The following is a 17,118-nucleotide window of genomic DNA, read 5'->3' as shown; positions in this document are numbered from 1 at the left end:
GCTAATACATCTTCCCTCAGAACATCAGCCTGTATCACGCAATCATCCTCAAAAACATGGCCTCTCTCCTTAATGATCATTGAAAAGTATTCATTCAACGCCTCACCTATCTCTTTGACTCCATGCACAAGTTCCCACTACTATCCTCCTTGGATAGTAGTCCCCTCCTTGCTCCTGTTTCCTCTGAAAGGTCTGGAATCTGTGCACTCTGGTTACTGAGCTGCCTGTCAAAAACATTTCTCCCTGTCTACTCCACCTAACCCGCAGCCTCTAAACTTTCATTTAGCGTGTGGGTGGCACAGTGGTTAGCACTGCTGCCCCACAGCGCCAGGGACTTGGTTCGATTCCCGGCTTGGGTGACTGTCTGTGGAGTCTGCACGTTCTCCTCATGTCTGCGTGGGTTTCCCCCGGGTGCTCCAGTTTCCTCCCCCAGTTCAAAAGACATGCTGGTTAGGTGCATTGACTGTGCTAAATTCTCCCTCAGTGTACCTGGACAGGTGCCGGAGTGTGGCGACTGGGGGATTTTCACAGTAACTTCATTGCAGTGTTAATGTAAGTTAATGTGTACTTGTGATTAATAAATAAACTTTAACTCAGTACTTCACATTGTTCTCAAAGATACAAGGAGGTGTTATATTGTCATGTTAGTAATCTTTATGAATCCTCCCACTACATCACCCTGTTCTCTAAGGAAGAATGTAAAAATACAAAATCAGCATCCTGCACTTGTTTCACCAAAATTCTCTTCTTCCATCCTCCTGTTTTCTACAACCTCACTGACGTCCTTCACTGCAGCTCCTGGCTGGGCTGTTTGGGTTTCTCGAGAGTTGGGATTGCAGGATGCTAATCTCTCTCTCTCTCTTTGTGTTACAGGTGGAAATAAAGAACCTGAGTAAACTGACCCCAGAGGGGGAAGCAGGGGCCTCCTGGCCAATCGGCATCAACCCTCCCTTCAAACCCCGAACCCGTTTTGAGGTGATAAATTGGGATTATTTCACAGAGGAGCAGATTTACTCATGTGTGGAAGGAGCTCCGAAATGTGATCTCCAAGGCATCAACAAGGCAGATATTAGTGATATCATAGAGACTGCAGTGCAGCAGCTAAATGAGAAGTACCAGCCCACACTGCGCTTCCGCAAGAGGCAGCTTCTCAACGGTTACCGTCGCTTTGACCCCACCCGGGGGATGGAGTACACACTTGACCTGATGCTGGAAGCACACACCCAGAAGGGCTACAGCCGTGCCATTGCAAAGCGGGTCAGCCTGCTGCGGCCCCTCGGCAGCGTGGAGATCATCCCCATGCCCTACGTGACCGAGGCTACCCGGGTGCAGGTAATCCTGCCTCTGACGGTACATGAGGAAGGCTACGTGAACAATTTCCTGGAGGCCTATTCGATGAATGCCTTGGACGTACACGACAACATGTTGCTGACTTTCCTCTTCATCTACGACCCCTTTGACGCACAGCGTGTGAGCCAGAACGATGTATTTGCCGGCGTCAAGTCCGCCATCGCTGAGATTGAGAAGCGATACTCTGATGTCAAAATCCCCTGGATCAGCGTCAAGACGGATGTTCCTTCCCAGATTAAGATCATGGACATCATCTCCAAGAAGCACCCAGTAGATACCTTGTTTTTCATCGCCAGTGTCTGGACTGAGATCAGTGGCGAGTTCCTAAACCGCTGCCGAATGAACACCATAAATAACTGGCAGGTTTTCTTCCCCATTCACTTCCAAGAGTATAACCCGGCCATCATTTACCGAGAGCAGCAAACCCCCTCCTCTGCCGAGTTCCAGAAGGATGGTCACTTTGACCGGCGAGTCTTCAGTGAAGCCTGCTTCTTCAACTCGGACTACATGGCAGCCAGGACCAAGATGGCCGCTGACGCCCTGGACAATGACGAGCTGCTCGAGAGCATGGAGGTGTACGACGTGTTCATCAAATACTCAGGCCTGCATGTCTTCCGGCCGGTGGAACCTGCTCTGGTGCAGAAATACACTCACCGCACCTGTAACCCTCGGCTGAGTGAGGAGGTATACCATCACTGCGTCCTCAGCAACCTGGAAGGACTGGCATCACGCTCCCAGCTGGCACTGGCCATGTTTGAGCAAGAGCAAGCCAACAGCACTTAGACCTGACATTGACATGAGGGCTGTGATGGCACTCAACTGACTGCAGTATTTTATGTGAAGTTGGGAACTAATGGTAGTTGTCAGTTAGACACTGGCATTTAATCTCTGGGATCCTCAATCAAGTCCATTCCCCTTTGCCTGGGGGTAATGGAAATCTGGTACACTCTTCCCCACCCACAGCAACCAGCCACCAGGTCAGGGATCAAAATTGAGATTAATTAGATTTCCCTGGGCAAGGTGAGTTACAGTCTATGAACCAGGGCGCTAGAGGCATTACTATCAAGATCAACCATATGGAAATCTCTGCTCGTTATGAAGATTTGGAATTTTGGGCCATTGCAATCCATCAAGATATCCTTTCCTTTCTCTCGGTCTTTCCTTCTCCCACAATCTGCAAACTTATGTCACCCAAATTTTCCACAATTGCCCAGTTTCCGTTTTGTGTGATTGACTCGGGTTTGGTGATGTGCTGCATTCAGGGCTTTAGTTATCGGAGCTTTCGTCAGTGTCTTAAAGATGTTGAATTTGATATGAGGGGGGGGGGGCCGCTGTCCGGTGCTCAAATCTCTCACTTCAGTGAACGGACAGAATTCCTGGAAAATAAACCGATTGTAAGAGGAAGCAGATGAAAATCTGCTGCTGACTCTTTCCCCTTTCAGTAAACTGACCGAGTCTTACACCCAGTGTTCAACAGATACGCTGCAGTCAGTAAGAAATTTGGAAAAGCACGCAAGAAGTAAAGGCCACTCTGCCCATCCAGCTCACTCCTACCCCTTACTCCATACACGCTCTTCAGTTATGGACAGTATCCGCTCTTTTGGTTTCCTTCGGCGAAGTTCTGCAAAAACATTCCGAATTTCCAATCCCTGGGATTTTGATCCATCTCACACCTCACCTCTTCACCCTGTGTTCAGTTTTGTTTGATTTCTAAAGTGAATCTAGATTTGATGCATTCAGGTGTTGTGTGTGTTAATAACTCCCTTGCTGCTTTGTATGAGCAGGGAAACAGTAGCAGACAGTGCAGCCATTAATCCTGATCCGGTTATCCAGAAGGAAAATGCTGGTACCCAAAGACTGAAACAGCATTGAAATCCATTCGGCTCTATCTTGTTCATTCTGGCTCTTTGGTCGCACTCCCCCTCTGCTCTTTGCCCCTAGTCCGGCAGTTTTTTCATTTCCAGCTGTTTCTCCAATTCTCTTTTTGGAAGATCTCCCACTCCCTCTCAGACAGTCCCTTCCAAATCGCTGACAGGGTGAAAAACATTCCAAACCTTCCCTCTGCTTCCTTCAGCAACTCTGTTCAACCTGTGTTCTCTGGATACTGACCTTCCTGCCACAGGGAGCACGTTCTCCTTCTTTATTTTCTCAAAACCCTTTGCCGCTGTGACCACCTCTGTTAAATCTCCTGTTAACCTTCTCTGCTCTAAAGAGAGAGGTCATGCTTTCTCTCGCCTCTCCACTTGGCTGACTTCCCTGGTTCCATTCTGGTAAATCTCTGCTGCACGGCCTTCACCTCTCAGAAAGTTGGCTCCAATTCTTTACCTTTGAATGAAGGCAGAGTCTGGCTGTGTGATCACCTTCTGTCTTGCTAATAGAGGAAACCTTGTAGAGTTAGATAGGAACAGTGAGAGATGGAAAGGCGTCAGCGAGCTGAGGAATGTGAGGACTGATAAGAGAAGCACCTTCCCCCACTGGGCACTGATATCAATGCTGCCAATTCCCTCTTAGCTGGGGTTACAGACCCTACAGCTCCGTTCTTGACTGATCTTGGAAAAGCTGTATGAACCACGCAAGGTATTTCATCCACTGGCCTCTCGTGTGCGATTTCCAATTCATTTTGTTCTGTTTACTGGGGAAGTGACAGATTGATTGAGTTCCAGCCAGTAGGTGAGCACTGGGAAGGAGTGTCTGTCTTCTGATCCATGTGATCACCGTCAACTGGATTCCAGCCCATTTCTCGGGCTGAAAGGACTGTTGCACTCACCCTGCTCCTGCAGACATTACAGATTTCCGGGAGCTCTGGGTGGGTCTCTGTTGCTGTAAGAAATGTATTTTAACGGTTCCCTTTTGACACTGAGAGTGAGGCCATTATTTGTTTCATTTCCTTCTTAATTGGTTCAGATGTCAGGAGAGGGAGGGGCATGGTCCCCAGGGGAGGGGCGGGGTCCCGAGGGAGAGAGGCAGCGTCCTGAGGGAGAGAGGTAGGGTCATGAGGGAGAGGGGCGGTGTCCCGAGGGGGTAGCTGCAGCTGTTGAGAGCTCTGCCCCATTCTGTTGTGTTTGTCCATGTGGAATGGCCTAGGATGAAGTCCTGCCTCTGTCAGGGCCTCTGTCACTGTGATTTCCAACAGCTTCCCAAGAGCAGAGACTCAAACACAGTTTCCATTCCTGAAGCAAATGCTGAATACAGCAATCTCCATGTGTGTGAATACAGACATTCAATAAGAATAACAACCTCTTACTCAACATATAAAAACCCTGTCTACACCTGGCTATCTAGCTTTACGTGTAGCTAACAGCCACCTCAGTGAGGTGCTTGGTCTCTGGATCCATAACCCATGAGTTCCCTTCAGGAGCGGTGGGACCCAGTGAATCGAAGATTGAGGGCTGGGGATAAGACTGTGTTTTGTTTTCTGTATGTAATGACCAGTGATTAGATTGTGTCGCAGATTTGATTTGCACCTTGCTTCCTAGCCTGTTGTATTATTGGGAGATTCTCTCTCCAGCTGTTTGCACCTTAATGTGCTGTTCGTAATTCCAAAACATTCCCATGGTTTCCGTACAAATATTATACGCAAAGCTCCCCAGACACAATCCAAATCTGCAACTTTCCAGCAGGATCTGAACTCTCCTTACCGTTCAGCATTCCAGCTTAAACACTTTGCACTCTCTCACCTCTGACTCTCGCCGCTGTCAGTTTGAGGTCCCAGTCCAGAGACTTGAGTCCACCATCTAGGTGGACAGCTGCAGTACTGAGGGAGTGCTGCACTGTCACTGTTGCCGTCTCTCTGAGACGTTAAACTGAGGCCCCTTCTTATCCCCTTCAAGTGGGTGTTAACGATTCCATGGAACTTGGAACTCCATGGAATTTCCATGGGTGGCTTTGTGAGCTTCAGTCTCTCACCAACCAGTTCAGCTGCTCACTCATCTGACTGCTGTTTTGGAACAGCGTGTGTATATGTATGCAAGCTGCCTGAATCATGTACCCACACAGAAATAATTTCATTTCTGTGAAACGCTTTGGGAAATTCTTTCTGCTCTCCTGTAAACAAAGTATTGCACTTGTGTCAGAATGACTGGTCACTTTAGTAAAAGATGTTGTTTAGGGCCACTCACAGGCTGTGTGTGTGATTTATTATTGTCACGTGTTAGTATACAGTGAAAAGCATTGTTTCTTACACAGACAAAGCATACTGTTCATAGAGTACATCGGGGAGAAGGAAAGGAGAGGGTGCAGTAATTAGAGTTGCCAAATCTACAAGTGATTTCAAAAGAGCGTTATTAGGCAGTTTAAAAAGACTTGGAATTTAGTTTTAGAAGCGCAGAATGGTGAATTTAGAGGGTATACTGGGGAAAGCTCACAAGAAGTCATTTCACTCCAGCGCCATCTTTTTTTTCCATGACATCTTGTCTCAAAAGCTGTAACTGGGTGGCACAATGATTAGCACTGCTGCCTCACACGCCAGGACCCTGGATCAATTCTGGCCTCGGGTCACTGTCTGTGTGGAGTTTGCACGTTCTCCCTGTGTCTCTGTGGGTTTCCTCCGGGTGCTCCAGTTTCCTCCCACGGTCCAGAGATGTGTGGGTTAGGTTGATTGGCCATTGCTTAATTGACCCTATTGTCAGGGGTATTAGTTGGGTAAATATGAGGGGTTGCAGGAATGGAGTCTGGGTGGGGTTATGTTCGGTGCAGATTCAAACGGCCTCTTTCTGCACAGTAGGGATTCTATGAACGATATGTTGTATCTGTTAAGAGCAGTGACACACCACTATAAACTGTTAGTGTTGACCCTGTGCAACAATCAGAGGGTTTCTTTTGCAAACATTCTTTACTAATTTCCAAAACACTCTGAAGGTGCTGTATGTTAATAATGGTCATCTGAAACTTGTTTCCCCTGTACCCTGCTGGACTGCAGACTCTCCTTTCCCCTATACCCTGCCAGACTGCAGACTCTCCTTTCCCCAGTACCCTGCCGGACTGCAGACTCTCCTTTCCCCAGTACCCTGCTGGACTGCAGACTCTCCTTTCCCCAGTACCCTGCTGGACTGCAGACTCTCCTTTCCCCAGTACCCTGCCGGACTGCAGACTCTCCTTTCCCCAGTACCCTGCCAGACTGCAGACTCTCCTTTCCCCTGTACCCTGCTGGACTGCAGACTCTCCTTTCCCCTGTACCCTGCCGGACTGCAGACTCTCCTTTCCCCTGTACCCTGCCAGACTGCAGACTCTCCTTTCCCCTGTACCCTGCTGGACTGCAGACTCTCCTTTCCCCTGTACCCTGCTGGACTGCAGATACAATTCAATATAAGAATGTTTTGGTTAACACGTTAAGGGATGGTCTGCTCTCACTGAAAATTGAGCAGCTAGGATTTCCAAGTTCTGGATCGCCCTTCACGACACCTGCTAGATTGAGACATTGTGTGAGCTGTCTGCTGTAGCCAGCGCCTGCCATGGTTCAGTCAGATTCTAACAATCTGAATCTGTGTGTTGAGGGCTCCCAGTGTCTGTGAAATTACTGCCTAGTTAACAGTTGGAATCTTGAACAGATAGGAAACAGGTGAAATAGAGTCACAGAACTTTATACCATGGAAAGAGGCCTTTCAGCCTATCATGTCTGTGCTGGCCACCAAGCACCTTTTTGTTGTGATCCTAATTTCCAGCAAAGAACAAAGAAAATTACTGCACAGGAACAGGCCCTTCGGCCCTTCAAGCCTGCACCAAACATGCTGCCCGACTGAACTAAAACCCCCTACCCTTCCAGGGACCACATCCCTCTACTCCCATCCTGTTCATGTATTTGTCAAGATGCCCCTTAAAACTCACTACCGTATCCGCTTCCGCTTCCTCCCCGGCAATGAGTTCCAGGCACTCACTACTCTGTGTAAAAAATCTGCCTCATATGTCCATTTTAAACTTTGCCCCTCGCACCTTAAACCTGTGTCCCCTAGGAATTGACTCTTCACCTGGGGAAAAAGCTTCTGACTATCCACTCTGTCCGTGCCCTTCATAATCTTGTAGATTTTATCAGGTCTCCCCTCAACCTCCTTCGTTCCAGTGAGAACAAACAAAGTTTCTCTAACCTCTCCTTCTAGCTAATGCCCTCCATACCAGGCAACATCCTGGTAAATCTTTTCTGTACCCTCTCCAAAGCCTCCACATCCTTCTGGTAGTGTGGCGATCAGAATTGAACACTATATTCCAAGTGCAGCCTCACTAAGGTTCTATAAAGCTGCAACATGACTTGCCAATTTTTAAACTCAGTGCCCCGGCCGATGAAGGCAAGCATGCTGTATGTGTTCTTGACTACCTTCTCCACCTGCATTGCCACTTTCAGTGACCTGTGTACCTGTACACCCAGATCCCTCTGCCTATCAATACTCTTCAGGGTTCTGACATTTACTGTGTATTTCATATCTGTATTAGACCTTCCAAAATGCATTACCTCACATTTGTCCGGATTAAACTCCATCTGCCATCTCTCCGCCAAGTCTCCAACTGATCTATAACCTGCTGTATCCTCTGATGGTCCTCATCGCTATCCGCAAATCCACCAATCTTTGTGTCGTTCGCAAACTTACTAATAAATCCAGTTCCATTTTCTTCCAAATCATTTATGTATATATTACAAACAGCAAAGATCCCAGCACTGATCCCAGAGAAACGCCACTTGTTACAGCCCTCCATTCAGAAACACACCCTTCCACTGCTACCCTCTGTCTTTGACCGAGCCAGTTCTGTATCCACCTTGCCAGCTCACCTCTGATCCCCTGCGACTTCACCCTCTGCAGCAGTCTGCCATGAGGGATCTTGTCAAAGGCCTTACTGAAGTCCATGTAGACAACATCCACTGCCCTAAACTCATCAATCATCTTCATCACTTCCTCGAAAAACTCGATCAAGTTAGTGAGACACGACCTCCCCTTTACAAAACCATGTTGCCTCTCACCAATACGTCCACTTATTTCCAAGTGGGAATAAATCCTGTCTCGTGAATCCTCTCTCCAATAATTTCCCTACCACTGATATCAGGATCACCGGCCTGTAATTACCTGGATTATTTTTGCTACCCTTCTTAAATGAAGGAACAACGTTGGCTATTCTCCAATCCTCTGGGACCTCCTGTGTAGCCAGTGAGGATGCAGATTTCCTCCCTTGCGTCTCAGTATTCTGGGATTTATCCTATTAGGCCCTGGGGACTTGGCCACTTAATGTTTCTCAAGAACCCCAATACCACCTCCTTTTTGATCTCAACATGACTCAAATTACCTACACATCCTTCCCAAGACTCCTCATCTACCAAATCCTTCTCTTTGGTGAATACTGATGTAAAGTATTCATTTAATCCCTCACCCATTTCCTCTGGCTCCATGCATAGATTCCCTCTCTTGTCCTTGAGTGGGCCAACCCTCTCCCTGGCTACCCTCTTGCTCTTTATATATGTATAAAAAGCTTTGGGATTTTCCTTAATCTTGCTGGCTAATGCTTTTTCATGACCTCTTTTAGCCCTTCTTACTCCTTACTTAAGTTTCTTTCCACTTTTCTTGTATTCCACACTTGCTTCATGTGTTCCCAGTCTCCTAGCTTTGACAAATGCTTCCTTTTTCTCTTTGACACGCTGTCAATATCTCTCGTTATCCAAGGTTCCCAAAACTTGCCATACTTATCCTTCATCCTTACAGGAATGTGCTGGTCCTGAATCCTTATCAACTTATACTTAAAAGCCTCCCACATGCCAGATGTTGATGTATCCTCAAACATCTGTCCCCAATCTGCATTCTTCAGTTCCTGCCTAATACTGTTGTAATTAGCCTTCCCTCAATTTAGAACCTTCACTTGAGGACTACACTTATCTTTATCCATCAGTACCTTAAAGCTTACTGAGTTATGGTCACTGTTCCCGAACTGCTCCCCTACTGAAACATCGACGCCCTGGCCGAGCCCATTCCCCAATACCAGGTCCAGTACGGTCTCTTCCCTAGTTGGACTATCTACAAACTGTTTCAAGAAGTCCCCTTGGAAGCTCCTTATGAACTCTGCCCCATCCACGCCCCTCGCACTAAGTGAGTCCCAGTCAATTTAGGGGAAATTAAAATCTTCTACCACAACAAACATATTACTTTTACACCATGCCAAAGTCTGCCTACGTGTCTGTTCCTCTATCTCCTGCTGGCAGTTGGGCAGCCTGTAGTAAACCCTCAACATTGTGACTGCACTCTTCCTATTCCTGAGCTCTACTTGTATTGCCTCGTTGTATGAGCGCTCCGAGGTGTCCTCCCGGAGTACAGCTGTGATATTTTCCTTAGCCAGTATTGCAACTTCGCCTCCTCTTTTACACCCCCCTCTATCCCACCAATCCTGTCCTTCCCTTAACCAAGTCTCTGTAATGGCAACAACATCATAGCTCCAAGTACTAATCCAAGCTCTGAGTTCATCTGCCTTACCTGTTACACTTCTCGCATTGAATGAAATGCACTTCATTTGGTCCATAAGCTCGTATACTATGGTATTTCAAGTGTTCATTTAAATGCTTGTTAACTATTGTGAGGGTTCCTGCCTCTGCCCCCATTTCAGGCAGTGTTCCAGATTCCCCCCAACCTCCGGGAGAGAAACATTTCTTCAAATCCCCTCTAAATCTCGTGCCTCTTAAATCTAAGTCCCTGATCACTGAGTCCTCTCTATTCAGGGGAAAACTTCCTATCTACTCAATCTTTGTACACAATCAGGTCCTCCCCCAGCCTTCTCTGCTCTAAGTTAGTCAACTGTGGTCTATCAGCCTCTCTTTACAGCTGAAACTCTCCATCCCAGGCAGTATCCTGGTGAATCTCCTCTGCACCCCCTCCAGTGCAATCACATCCTTCCTATAATGTGGTGACCAGAACTGCACACAGTGCTCCAGCTATGGCCTCACCAGTGTTTTATACAACTCCGTTATAACCTCCCTGCTCTTACATTCTATGCCTCGGTTAATAAAGGCAAGTATCCCATAAGCGACCTTCTGATAGACAGGGGAATTAAGGGTCATGGGGAGAAAGCGGGAAAGTGGAACTGATCCATTTCAGATTAGCCATGATCTTACTGAATGGTGGGGCAGGCTCGAAGGGCTAGATGGCCTACTCCTGCTCCTATTTCTTATGTTCATAAGTCTGTTTTATGCTATGTCATGTTTTATTCCTGTGGAACGAGGCAGGGTCTGGAACAGGAAGCCTGTTCACTGGTGTCTGCTCTGTGCTAACTTTGAATTTAATCCCCTGCCATAGACTCCAGCTGCGGTTTGGATCAACGGCAAACTGTGCAGTTAATCATTGAGGAAGAGTGATGAGCTTGGCCAGGCTGGGACCATTCCAGCTTTCTGAAGGTGTTGATTTGATGAGTTATTTGACACCCATTGGGAGTGACCCTATCCCTATCTCCCGGAAAGACAGAGCCCCATTCTCCCGATTCCAGTGGTGAATGAGGCCAACGTTCTGGATCGGCTGGGTTAATGATTCACCCCAAACGGTCATCTTAGTTCTGTTTGCAGAGGTGTTATTTTGAGGCTTCACAGACAACTGGGGCCAGTGGAATGGTGGGCTGACAATTTCCACAGAGTCTTCAATATCATCAGAATTTCTTTATTAAAGTCAGCGGCTTGTTTACAGAACGTAATCTCCACTTCTACAAAAAAAAAGAGTACCCCTTCCCCCCCCCACCCCCCCAAATTACAAAACAACGTTTGTCAAGCAAATTCACAGTTACATTTCGAACATTGTACACTGCGGATCTTGCACAATGCACTCAGCTAAAAAAAAAGCAACACAGCTTTATAGATTAGAAACAAGACAGGAAAACATTCAGGCACTAAACGTGTCAAAGACAACACACTGCTTCTCAGAAAGATATTTAATGATAGCAATAGCTGAACCAGCATAGGGATCTCCGTGAGGAGAAGGGCAAGTGCAGAGCTCAGTCTGAGGGTGGGAAGGAATGAGGAGTTCCCAAAGGCAAGATGTCTGGATTTGATGCAACACCTGTAGGTGTGGAATCTCAATGCTGGAGAATCCTGGCGGATGCAGAGGACAATATAGCAGGAGAACAGCTATATTGTACTCTGGCGATGTTACAGTTTGTAAATAGCACACAGAATCTAACCCTTGTGACACTGATCTCATTTCCTACATCAGCTAGCCATGGTTTCTCACAGGAACTTAGCAAGTGTGGCTTGGGGTCACTCACTGATGTTTAGCTGCCGTGGTTAGGAGCTGGACTGGACCCCAGATCCCAAAGCTCTGTGCGCTTGCACCACTCGATCCCAATTCCCTTCAGCAAGGTTTCTTGCATCGTCGCTGGGTCGCTATCCTGGGATCCCCGACCTAACAACCATCATGGGATCAATGGTTCTGTAAGAAGTGTAACAGTTCAAGTGGACAGTTCACCAGCGCTTTCTCAGGCACCAGAGATGGGCAATAAATATCAGCTTCCCAAGTGATTTCCTGAGGAGTTATTTTCTAACGGAGAGGAGGCGAGTGAAAGATGTATTCAAGCTGGTGAAATGGGCAGACAAGTGGCAGATGACATTCACGACAGCAAATGATTCATTTTGGATGGAAAACCATATAAAATAAAGAGTGAAATTCTTAAGGGCGTGCAGGAGCAGAGGGTGTATATGTGCACAAGTCATTGAAAGTGGGTGGAACAGGTAGAGAGCACAGTCAATAAAACATATAGTATCCGAGGCTTTTCGTTTGTGTGACATTAGTGTTTCTGTGATCACTTTTTTAATTCCAGATTTTTATTGAATTCAAATTCCACTATCTGCCATGGTGGCATGGTGGGTCTCCAGAACATTATCTGGGTCTCTTAGGCCAGTAACAATACCAATATACTGTTGTTGTCCTCCTCACTCCTCCTTCCCCCTCCCCGTTAATAGGGGTGTAAGGTATTGGAACAAGGTGGTTACACTCGCCCTCGGCTGGCGTACCGCATCCCGTTCTGGGCACTGCGCTGTCACAGAACTGTGAGAGCACTGGAGAGAGAGTGCAGGAAAGCTCATGAAAATGGTTCCAGGGATGAGGAAATGTCCAGTTACACAGACAGATTGGAGAAGGTGGGATGGTTCTCCTCGGAGAAGTGAAGGTTGAGAGGAAATTTAATCGAGATGTTCAAAATCATGACAAATCCGGATAGAGCAGACAGAGAGTAACTGTTCCCATTGGCAGATATAAACTGGTAAAAGGACATGGGAAACAGTGATTGGTTAGGATCTGGAGTGTGGTGGAGACAGATTCAATTGGAGCATTCGGGGGGTTGGGGGGGGGGGGGAGGAGATGGGAGAATAACTCACTGATTCTCCACTTTCACGGTGGCAGCTCCCAGCTTTGTTGAATTTGTGTTATCTGGACTTGAATTTGTGACCCTGCCGGGCACTGGTCTAAGACCTTTGGCTGAGAGTTATACTGCAGCATTCCATTAGTGCAATGTGTCGGAAACACTCTGGGATTTCCCAATGCATCCAGAAGTCTGAGCTCACCAACAATGCCTGAAGGGGTTCAGAGATTATGTGGAATTTAAAAAGACACCCCCCCCACCCTTCCCTGTATCATTCCACCAATGTCTTGCTGGGTCTAGGCTCCTTCATCTTTTTTTTGGATTTGTTCATGGGACATGGGCATTGCTAGCTGGTGGCCATCCCTAATTGCCCTCGGAGGGGCAGATCAGAGTAGCTCCGGAGTCACATGTAGGCCAGACCAATAAGGACGGCAGATTTCCTTCCCTAAAGGACATTGGTGAACCAGCTGGGTTTTTCCAGTAATTGACGATGGTTTCATGGTCATCTGTAGATTCTTAATTCCAGATTTTTATTGGCTCCAGGTTTCCCCATCTGCCGTGATGGGGTTTGAATCTGTGACCTCGCAGCGGTGCCCTGGGTCTCTGCGTAATTAGTCCAATGACAATACCACTATGTCACTGTCTCCCCCCACCCCCCGTCCAACAGGCCAGCGAAAACAGAGTAACAGAGTCAACAGTAGGGATTTGGACCAATACTTTAAACAGGACAAAGCAAGATGGAAAAAGCAGGAGCTAACTGGATAGATGGTTCAGAGAGCTAGCACAGATATGATAGGCTGAATGTCCTCATGTGCTGTAAGATCTTATGAATTTAATTAAATACCAGCTGGTGTCGGTGCTGGGGTAACCTGCAGGGAGCAGAACCAGGATGCAGTCTGTGGCCAAGTACGTTTTGGCTGGGATACAGGGGGGGGGGGACCTGGCTGGGTCAGTGTTTGTTGCACATCTGAAATTGCCCCTGAACTGAATGGCTTGTGAGGCCATTTCAGAGAATCTACACTGTTTCAGCAAGTCCCCAGCCAGTGAATCACCACACACAGCCATCATACAAACCAGCATCAGGAGAGTTACATAACCCACTGTAACCTGTGTTTAACATAAAAGTGTCCACATTCACTCTCACACTGCCTGAACAATACCAATCCCTCAACAGATCTCCAAAATCAGCAAAAATCAGGGCTTGTGTTGGCTCTATACATTACAGACATTTCTCCATGTCTCCATGGCAACACTTCCTCAGCAAGCAAATGGATTCTGTACCTGCAGAGAGTGGAGCCACAAATAGAGTGGCATCAACTGAGACCTCAGAGTGTCAGAGACAGGGACAGCACGGGGTTAGATACAGAGTAAAGCTCCCTCTACACTGTCCCCATCAAACACTCCCAGGACAGGTACAGCACGGGGTTAGATACAGAGTAAAGCTCCCTCTACACTGTCCCCCATCAAACACTCCCAGGACAGGTACAGCACGGGGTTAGATACAGAGTAAAGCTCCCTCTACACTGTCCCCCATCAAACACTCCCAGGACAGGGACAGCACGGGGTTAGATACAGAGTAAAGCTCCCTCTACACTGTCCCCCATCAAACACTCCCAGGACAGGTACAGCACAGGGTTAGATACAGAGTAAAGTTCCCTCTACACTGACCCAATCAAACACTCCCAGGACAGGTACAGCACGAGGTTAGATACAGAGTAAAGCTCCCTCTACACTGTCCCCCATCAAACACTCCCAGGACAGGTACAGCACAGGGTTAGATACAGAGTAAAGCTCCCTCTACACTGTCCCCCCATCAAACACTCCCAGGACAGATACAGCACGGGGTTAGATACAGAGTAAAGCTCTCTCTACACTGTCCCCATCAAACACTCCCAGGACAGGTACAGCACGGGATTAGATACAGAGTAAAGCTCCCTCTACACTGTCCCCCCATCAAACACTCCCAGGACAGGTACAGCACGGGGTTAGATACAGAGTAAAGCTCCCTCTACACTGTCCCCATCAAACACTCCCAGGACAGGTACAGCACGGGGTTAGATACAAAGTAAAGCTCCCTCTACACTGTCCCCCATCAAACACTCCCAGGACAGGTACAGCACAGGGTTAGATACAGAGTAAAGCTCCCTCTATACTGTCCCCATCAAACACTCCCAGGACAGGTACAGCACGGGGTTAGATACAGAGTAAAGCTCCCTCTACACTGTCCCCCATCAAACACTCCCAGGACAGGTACAGCACGGGGTTAGATACAGAGTAAAGTTCCCTCTACACTGACCCAATCAAACACTCCCAGGACAGGTACAGCACGGGGTTAGATACAGAGTAAAGCTCCCTCTACACTGACCCCCATCAAACATTCCCAGGACAGGTACAGCACAGGGTTAGATACAGAGTAAAGCTCCCTCTACACTGTCCCCCATCATCAAACACTCCCAGGACAGGTACAGCACGGGGTTAGATACAGAGTAAAGCTCCCTCTACACTGTCCCCCATCAAACACTCCCAGGACAGGTACAGCACGGGGTTAGATACAGAGTAAAGCTCCCTCTACACTGTCCCCATCAAACACTCCCAGGACAGGTACAGCACGGGGTTAGATACAGAGTAAAGCTTCTTCTACACTGTCCCCATCAAACACTCCCAGGACAGGTACAGCACGGGGTTAGATACAGAGGATTTGGTCAGTGAAATATTCATTCTCTTTTTCCCTCTACAATCCTGATGGTCACATGATCCAGGAAGAATGGAGTTGGTGTCTATTTAAACTCAGTGATGAGGTGATGAAAGTCTGTGTTTTACCCACCAGCTGTACTACAGGAAGAGCAGCAGATAGCTGGGGGCACCTGGCGGTTCCCCTCTACCCCACTCACCACCCTGACCGCTGGGTCAATATCCTGGAACTCCCTCCCTAACAGCACTGAGGGTGCACCTACACTGCAGAGGTTCGAGGTGACAGCCCGCCCCCACCCCCCCCCCCACCCCCACCCCCGCACCACCTTCACATGGGCAATTAGGGATGGGCAGTAATTACTGGTGTAGCCAGTGACCCCCACATCACCTGACAGAGTTAAAACCCGGTGTGTGAAGTCTGATCTGTTCCCTTTTTGTTCTCCGACTCACTGCTTCGTGGGGGGTGTGTTAATCGATTAGTGTGAATGGAGGGAGAACTGCAAGGCTCCCTCACCCCCTCTCCCCCTGCCTGTCCCCTCCTCCCCCCCCCCCCAGACCTGGTCAGTACAGGGCACCGTCTGGTCAGTACAGGGACCGTCTGGTCAGTACAGGGCTCCACCCGGTCAGTACAGGGCACCGTCTGGTCAGTACAGGGCTCCGCTCGGTCAGTACAGGGACCATATGGTCAGTACAGGGACCGTCTGGTCAGTACAGGGCTCCGCCCGGTCAGTACAGGGCACTGTCTGGTCAGTACAGGGCACTGTCTGGTCAGTACAGGGCTCCGCCCGGTCAGTACAGGGCACCGTCTGGTCAGTACAGGGCACCGTCCGGTCAGTACAGGGCACCGTCTGGTCAGTACAGGGCACCGTCCGGTCAGTACAGGTTTCCAGTTCTCACCCTGTTTGCCCTCAGCTGTGGAACTGGATCCCAGGATTTTGCCGCTGGAACCAGTAAAAAACATTGGATCAAACACCAGCTCTCAGAGTTATCGAGGTTTACAGCAGGGAGACAGGCCCTTCGGTCCAACTAGTCCAGGCTATCTTTTTTTTTAAACCCCTAAACTAATCCCAATCACCTACTTCTGGCCCATATCCCTCTATACCCATCTTACCCATGTAACTATCTAAATGCTTCTGAAAGACAACATTGTACCCACCTCTACTACTGCCTCTGGCAGCTCGTTCCAGACACTCACCACCCTCTGTGTGAAAAAATTGCCCCTCTGCACACTTGTATCTCTCCCCTCTCACATTAACCCTTTGCCCTCTGGTTTTAGACTCCCCTACCTTTGGGAAAAGAAAGTTGATTATAACAACTGGTAAATGCTGAGATACTGACCGGCCGGAGATCACTGACCGGTCACTGGGGCTGAGATACTGACTGGCCGGAGATCACTGACCGGCCGGAGATCACTGACCGGTCACTGGGGCTGAGATACTGACCGGCCGGAGATCACTGACCGGTGACTGGGACTGAGAAACTGACCGGCCGGAGATCACTGACCAGTCACTGGGGCTGAGATACTGACCGGCCGGAGATCACTGACCGGTGACTGGGACTGAGAAACTGACCGGCTGGAGCTCACTGACCGGCCGGAGATCACTGACCGGCCGGAGATCACTGACCGGTGACTGGGACTGAGAAACTGACCGGCTGGAGCTCACTGACCGGCCGGAGATCACTGACCGGCCGGAGATCACTGACCGGTCACTGGGGCTGAGATACTGACTGGCCGGAGATCACTGACCGGCCGGAGATCACGGACCGGCCGGA

General features: G+C 48.5%; 1 protein-coding gene across 1 annotated transcript in view; it reads left to right on the top strand.

Annotated features, from left to right (window-relative positions):
• Positions 1 to 5,463, top strand: part of LOC145346904 (chondroitin sulfate glucuronyltransferase-like) — a 50,903-nt gene extending 45,440 nt beyond the window's left edge. Inside the window, exon 4 of the mRNA XM_080194780.1 lies at positions 874 to 5,463. Coding sequence (XP_080050906.1) covers positions 874 to 2,133 — 1,260 coding nt within the window. The 3' untranslated portion in view covers positions 2,134 to 5,463. The remainder of the gene's footprint in view (positions 1 to 873) is intronic.
• The last annotated feature ends 11,655 nt before the right edge of the window (positions 5,464 to 17,118 follow it).

This window comes from Carcharhinus amblyrhynchos, chromosome 8 (genome assembly GCF_965287045.1).
Source record: "Carcharhinus amblyrhynchos chromosome 8, sCarAmb.v2.hapA, whole genome shotgun sequence".
Lineage (NCBI taxonomy): Eukaryota > Metazoa > Chordata > Chondrichthyes > Carcharhiniformes > Carcharhinidae > Carcharhinus > Carcharhinus amblyrhynchos.
The sequence above is the reverse complement of the archived record's forward strand: the minus strand, read 5'-3'. Positions and strand labels throughout refer to the sequence as shown.